The following is a 7,569-nucleotide window of genomic DNA, read 5'->3' on the forward strand; positions in this document are numbered from 1 at the left end:
TGGACTAAAGAGATGTCTCTTTGGTCTAGTGGTTAAGATATTGGACACAGTCCTCTCGTGTGGGAGACCCGGGTATGAAGCTGGGTGGGGCCTCCGTTACATAAACATTAAACAATATTAAGGTCAAATTCAAACAAGAGTAAAAATATTAAACAACAGGAAAAAAGGGGGAAAAAAAACAATGACCTGAACAGTAAACACACCGATATCACAGTTCTGTTGACTAAAAGTACGACAAAAATGTTTGCCGACTTTCTTTCTTTCTTCAGTGATCCGAATGGAAACAAGACAAAAGCTTTCTCATTGTCTTTATCCTTTTAGTCCTTCAGTGAACTACTGTCATGTAGCCAACTTTTTCCTATGCAGACTTCTAATATGCCTATGAAGTAGTCAATCAATCAATCAATCAATCAATCAATCAATCAATCAATCAATCAATCAATCTGTGTTCTATTCGTCTGTCATTCAATGTTATATGAGATACTTTAATGGTTTCCTGTGAAAATAAGCTTAGTCTTTTCATGGATCTCCTTTTAGTAGACCTTGTACCAGTGAACTGTACCGTCATGAAACTGTACCTTTTCCTATGCAAACTTCTAATAAAGCAATCAATCAATCAATCAATCAATCAATCAATCAATCAATCAATCAATCAACCAATCAATCAATCAATCACACTTCTTGAAGTGTGTGGAGTCACAGGATTCTCCGGGTCACCGGTATGCGTGTAGCAGCCTATAGCAGACAGACAGTCTCCTCCCAGTTGTTCCAGTCTAACATCAGCGTTTCCACTTCCTCCTCCCACTATGACGTCATGGCACACAGACAGACGAAAACAAACTAACTGTAGACGCGTTTTAAACTGGCTTTAAAACTTACTAAAACTAACTTACTTTATTATAGGAGAGAGAGAGAGAGAGAGAGAGAGAGAGAGAGAGAGAGAGAGAGAGAGAGAGAGAGAGAGAGAGAGACAGAGAGAGAGAGAGAGAGAGAGAGAGAGAGACAGACAGACCACCTGTAAAGCAGTTACTTTGCAAATTAAGTCACTTTTCTCCCGTTAGATTGTATCATTCTATGACTGAGTTCTAATAATAATAAAATATATTGCCTAACATCTCAGACGACGCAGAGAGAAGCAGTCATATTATATATTAGTCTAGTTGTTGAGGTGGATGAAGATGGAGACTGAAGAGGAATAAAGGTTTATTTTATTTTGATGATGATGATGATGATGATGTTGGGAGAGGAACCAGACAGAGACAAGCTGCCTCCCATCCACATCCACATGGTAAGATATGCTTCTGTCAAGGACCCCCCAAACAGGGGCGTCAATTGAGTATGGCAGGGGTATAGTTATGTTGTTAAATTACATTAAAATAACTACAAATGCAACTAGGGCTGTCACAATTATTACATAATCGTCTAATCGTGATTATTTGACATGATCGTAATTATTTTGTCATAATCATCATAATCGTGAATGTTGAAAAATGTCCGAAATAGTGGAAATAGCAGATCTACAAGCTCACAACGCGTCACACCGCGACGCGTTATTTCTTTGTATATTTAGGTTATGTGTCATATCTACCATGTACAACTTCAAAGCCTAAAAGCCAAACAGAAATGTAATTATCAACGACTAATACACAATTAAATCGTTAATCGCCAATTATTTGAGTGACAATTAATGGTCATGTAAAATGTCATATCGTGACAGCCCTAAATGCAACATTTAACAAGGTATTATAATTATATTCTCCACACTTTTATTCTCCCCATCTTGACAGAATGGTATATTCCCAGGTTCCGCAGGTCAGCTGCACAGGTGCAATTCATTATTGTTAATTGTGGCACGTTTACTAACATGCCAAGTTTAGCTGCACTTGAACAACTGTTCCAGACTGCCATATCCAGCCCAAGAAACCATAGAGATTTGGGGGGAAAAATAGAACTTCTTAAAATAAATGTATCATGCCTGTTGCTAAGGTATGGCAACATGACTGGTGTCTTGCACTCGCGCCTCGCGGGACCAGTCATGTTGCCATACCTTAGCTTTTTCTGAACTGACGCCACTGCCCCCAAAATGTAACCCTTTTTAGTGGTTTCATATCAAGCGTTTTCTTACTTTGTTATGCTAGTAGGGTTGTTATGCTAGTAGGCCTACTGTGTTTTATTAGTCTGTCAGTCTGTGTTAGGCTACGAGTTAAACAAAAGGACCCAAAACCCATTTTTTTAGTTGACCTTGTACCAGTGAACTGTACTGTCATGATGAAACTGTACCTTTTCCTATGCACAACCTCTGATAAAGTTTTCAATCAAAATCATTCAATCGAGGTCCATGAGGCTATTTATTCAGCATCTGAGCCACGGACCACATTTTGAGCACCTCTCAGAACCAAAACACAGAATACTTTGTTGTCATTGGAGCAGATTTTCCTATGGAAATAAGCTTAGTCTTTTCTAGGATCTCCTTTTAGTTGACCTTGTACCAGTGAACTGTACCGTCATGAAACTGTACCTTTTCCTATGCAAAATTCTTCAATCAAAATCAATCAATCAATCAATTTTGGCCACAATTCCAAGCTGTATTTATGTCAGTGGCGTCAGTTCAGAAAAAGCTAAGCTATGGCAACATGACTGGTGTCTTGTTGCTAAGGTATGGCAAAATGACTGGTGTCTTGTTGCTAAGGTATGGCAACATGACTGGTGTCTTGCACGCGCGCCTTCCTTGCCATACCTTAGCAACTGGCATGATACATTTATTTGAAGAAGTAAATTCTATTCCTCCCCCCGTTTCTATGGTTTCTTGGGCTGGATATGGCAGCCTGGAACGGTTGTTCAAGTGCAGCTAAACTTGGCATGTTAGTAAATAAAACGTGCCACAATTAACCATAATGCATTGCACCTGTGCAGTTGAACTGCGGAACCTGGGAATATACCATTCTGTCAAGATGGGGAGAGTACAAGTGTGGAGAATATAATTATAATAGCTTGTTAAAGTGACCATTTTGTAAAATGTTGCATTTGTTGTTATTTTGCTGTAATTTAACAACATAATAACTAGAACAGATAGATAAAGAGACGTTCATGGATTTATATTAAAAGTAACTTTTATTTTCCCCCCTGGACCCAGGGTATGGCAGCTGCATACCCCTTCCATATCCTGGACCCAGGGTATGGCAGCTGCATACCCCTGCCATATCCAGTTGACGCCCCTGTAGGAGAGATAAAAGGCAAACGTTGATCAAAACAACACATTTCCTCCATTCTCTGGTTGTGTAGATCAGGGGTTCCCAAACCTTTGGTCTCAGGTCAAAGGTCACCTCATGAATATTATTTTAATCTGATCCCTACATTATAATGTTCACTCCCAGCACCTTATATTTATAGCATATCGTTGCTGTCGGGTGGAAACCATGTATGTCCAAAACCGTTCATTTTGTATTTATCATCTATAAAATGTACTAAACAAGTGAAAACACCTCGCATCGCATCACTAGTTTTGTGCGACGGTCTTGTATGATGAAATACGAGGCTTCTGCCCGACAGTGATGATATTTTAGTGATTATGTTGCGAGGAAAACGTTGAGATAACCGCCATTTTGGTTAGAACTGACTGAAAATAACTTTGTACTTCAAGTTTAAAATGATGCTAAATATTTGTTCAAGTGTCCAAATAAATTCCAAATATTATCAAATGATCTCGCGGCACCCCTGGACTGCCGTCGCGGCACCCCAGGGTGCCCCGTCACCCCTGGACTGCCGTCGCGGCACCCCAGGGTGCCCCGTCACCCCTGGACTGCCGTCGCGGCACCCCAGGGTGCCCCATCACCCATCACCCCTGGACTGCCGTCACGGCACCCCAGGGTGCCCCGTCACCCCTGGACTGCCGTCACGGCACCCCAGGGTGCCCCATCACCCCTGGACTGCCGTCACGGCACCCCAGGGTGCCCCGGACTGCCGTCGCGGCACCCCAGGGTGCCCCGTCACCCCTGGACTGCCGTCGCGGCACCCCAGGGTGCCCCGGCACCCCAGGGTGCCCCGTCACCCCTGGACTGCCGTCGTGGCACCCCAGGGTGCCCCGTCACCCCTGGACTGCCGTCGCGGCACCCCAGGGTGCCCCGTCACCCACTTTGAAAACCCCTGCTGTAGACGTCTGGTAAATTAAGTAACGCAGATGATTAACAATAATTGAACTCTTGAGTCTTTAAAATGAAACATGGTTTGGTTTAGTTTTACACTCTCAGAGTTAAAATATCTATAAGGGTCCATTTGGTTACTACTTACTAACTCTCCATCATTTAGCTGGGGACCACCTGGAACCCCCTCCATGACCACTGGTGGTCCCCGGACCAGTGGTTGAGAAACACTGTGATAAGAGTTTTCCATCATTCATTGGTTCTCAAAGTGGGGACCGGGGACCCCCCAGGGGTCCTTAGGGAGGTTCCAGGGGGTCCCCAGTAAAATGTGTAAAATGATCTATCCCCCAGAAGAAAAAAAAAATGAAATAAAAAAATAATAATGTTTGGGTTAGGGTTGTTTTAGTTTTAGTTTTGTTTTTTTCATAATGTTAACAAAAAATAGCAAATCTAGCCTATACAAGCCCATGCACCGCGGCACAAAGTGACAAGCTGTGATCTTGTAGATCTGCTGTTTTAAATAGCCACGGCATTACTTGGTATGGTGTGATACCGTTAACACATGTAGGAAATAGTTGGTCCTTTACGCGAGAGGGGCAAATTGTGTCACCCTCAAAATGTAGCGTTTGCAATTAAGACGGTGATCTTCAACAGGGGGTCCCAAAAGCGTCTAGTGGATTACCAAGCTTGTTTAAGGACGTGGTTAAGGACCCAAGCTTGTGATTGGCTGAACCGGAGGTAGGGAGCGCTCCATTGTAGTCACTTGGACCGCGCAGAGGAGGTGAATAGAATGCGTTTATCGTGGGCTTGCCCAGGCCTTACGGCCTGGGCATAAATAGAACGATTGCATTCACCACGGCTTCGTAATTCGCGCGGCGCTCCGCCGGCCGCGCGGCCCTGGCCCGCTCTTCGCGGGCACTCGCGCCTGCTGCGCTCGGGCGCGAAGAGCAGGACCAAGGTCCGCTGGCCTTCGCGCCGCTTGCAATGTCGTGGACAATAACTGTGACATCTAACCATAAAACGAGCACTCTACTCCTAAACATGCTTGGTAATCTGCTAGACGCGTTTTGGACAGGCTTCTACAGGACAGCCGTGTTATTACTGTAATGAAGAGGAGGACACGAGGGTCCTTAAGAAGCTGGCAGAGAGGGCGTTGTCGTGGAAACAACAGTAAACAATAGAGGCTGTGATGTCAATGGTTCCTCTTTTAGACACGGCTGTCGCTGACGGTCCAGAATGAGCCGGTCTCAGCCTGAATCTGAAAACCGACGGAGCAGGAGACGTAGACCAGAGTTTTCCAGTGGGGAATACGTTTGCAGGGACACTGCACTGTGAAAAATATACAACTTCCGAGAAAATTCAGCCCCGTCTCCTAGAACGGTTTCTGCCTCATATTGTCACCAGGCTCTTCTCTTCCATGATGAGTAAGCCTGGCTACGCGAGGCTAGTGTTGATGTATTACCTGCTTATTGTAAATCGTTCTGGATTAAAACCCATTCAGAACGGGTACACATTATTGCGTATTATTATTTTATGCTTTAACTATTGAAAAATAGTAGATATACAAGCTCACAGCGCGGCTGCGAGCTTGTAGATCTGCTATTTTTGAAAAATTGTGAAAATTGGAATTTTGACCCGAATTTTGATTGAATCCTTCTAAGGTTTTTTTTAAAAACCCTATGTTTCTGTCAGCAATCTAGCCAGCCATCGTCAGAGAAAAGGACCAAAAGGTCCTTTTCACTTAACTGGAGCTCAGTTAGTCTGTTCTCGAGAGACTAACTATGTCAGTGGTTCTCAAACCTTTTCATGTGAAGGACCCCCAAAATGATATGTATTTGGCCACGGACCCCCATCTCAAAATATTTGGTTCCAGGGACCACCCAGAAGCAAAATTTGAGTTACAAACGTTTGCTTTGAAAATACAAATATTCAAAGATTTGCACACATTTTCACGACTTTTTCAAAAATAGCAGATCTACAAGCTCACAGCGCGGCACTCGGTGCGAGCTGTGAGCTTGTATATCTGCTATTTTTCACTGGTTAAAGCATTCAATAATTCTAGGCCTGAATGGGTTAATAGCGTCTGCTAAATGCCTACATTGTAAAGTGATGACATCATCTCTGTGCGCCAGGGTTTGGGCCGTGGCGGGAAGCAGTCATCCCTGCTGACCAATCAGAAGCAGAGGAGGGAGATGGGCGGACCGCGTGCTGGTGAGTGCTTCCTGTCTGTTCTTTCACATTAAAAGTACCATGGGTCCTGGGGGCCTGACGGGTCGGTAACTCTGAGAGTGTTGTTATGATGTTTGTAATTAGTTGGACCGGGCCAAATAGTCAGGGAATTTTAATAAAACGCTGTGAATAAATTCCTTACCAAACAATTTCTTCAGCAATGTGTTGGTAAAGGTGTCTAGTAACATATCTAACAAAGATTGAAATTCAACATCCCTAGCAAAATGTTTGACAGCTAGGGTAATTCTGGGTCTCATTCACTTACTATACTCTGTACTATAAGGGGAAAAAAAACTCCCAAAATATGCTTTAAGTAGCATGTTAGGGGTCTAACTAGGTGTTTTTAATTATTCTGAATTCATTGCAAGCATTTGTTTTGCACGAAAAACATTAATTGGGCCAAAATCAGACACAAAAAAAGATGGTTTAGTGATGAGTCATCACTTTTCAAAGGTGTATGGGGTCCATTTTGGGCTGGGTTTAACTTGTAGTCTACTAGTCTACACTACAGCTTCGGAGCTCCACTCTGGGCTCCACTGGGCTGGGTTTAACTTGTAGTCTACTAGTCTACACTACAGCTTCTGAGCTCCACTCTGGGCTCCACTGGGCTGGGTTTAACTTGTAGTCTACTAGTCTACACTACAGCTTCGGAGCTCCACTCTGGGCTCCACTGGGCAGGGTTTAACTTGTAGTCTACTAGTCTACACTACAGCTTCTGAGCTCCACTCAGTTCAGAGCCAAAATGAATTTAAAGTATGCGATTAGAACAAGCTTTAAACGGTCTAATATGTATTCATTCCTTCTTTCTTTTTTTTACATGTCATAGGCTACATAGTGAAACTACACAGATTGATTGAATGTAATGAATGTGTGTGTGTGTGTGTGTGTGTGTGTGTGTGTGTGTGTGTGTGTGTGTGTGTGTGTGTGTGTGTGTGTGTGTGTGTGTGTGTGTGTGTGTGAATGGGTGAATGTAATGAAAGTGTGTGTGAATGGGTGAATGTAATGAAAGTGTGTGTGAATGGGTGAATGTAATGAAAGTGTGTGTGAATGGGTGAATGTAATGAAAGTGTGTGTGAATGGGTGAATGTAATGAATGTGTGAGTGAATGGGTGAATGTAATGAATGTGTGAGTGAATGGGTGATATGCGTGAATGTAATGCACAATCTATGTAAAGCGTCTTGCATAAAGGCACAATATAAA

At 43.2% G+C, this 7,569-nt stretch overlaps 1 protein-coding gene across 1 annotated transcript in view; it reads left to right on the forward strand.

Moving 5' to 3' along the window:
* Positions 1 to 1,222: 1,222 nt before the first annotated feature.
* Positions 1,223 to 7,569, forward strand: part of hectd2 (HECT domain containing 2) — a gene marked incomplete at both ends in the record, with an annotated part of 39,557 nt that continues 33,210 nt past the window's right edge. The window contains 2 exon segments of the mRNA XM_080740063.1: positions 1,223 to 1,288; positions 6,272 to 6,350. Of these exon segments, the coding sequence (XP_080596189.1) occupies positions 1,223 to 1,288; positions 6,272 to 6,350 (145 nt within the window).

This window comes from Nannobrachium achirus (genome assembly GCF_963921795.1).
Source record: "Nannobrachium achirus genome assembly, chromosome: 13".
In the NCBI taxonomy this organism is placed as follows: Eukaryota; Metazoa; Chordata; class Actinopteri; order Myctophiformes; family Myctophidae; genus Nannobrachium; species Nannobrachium achirus.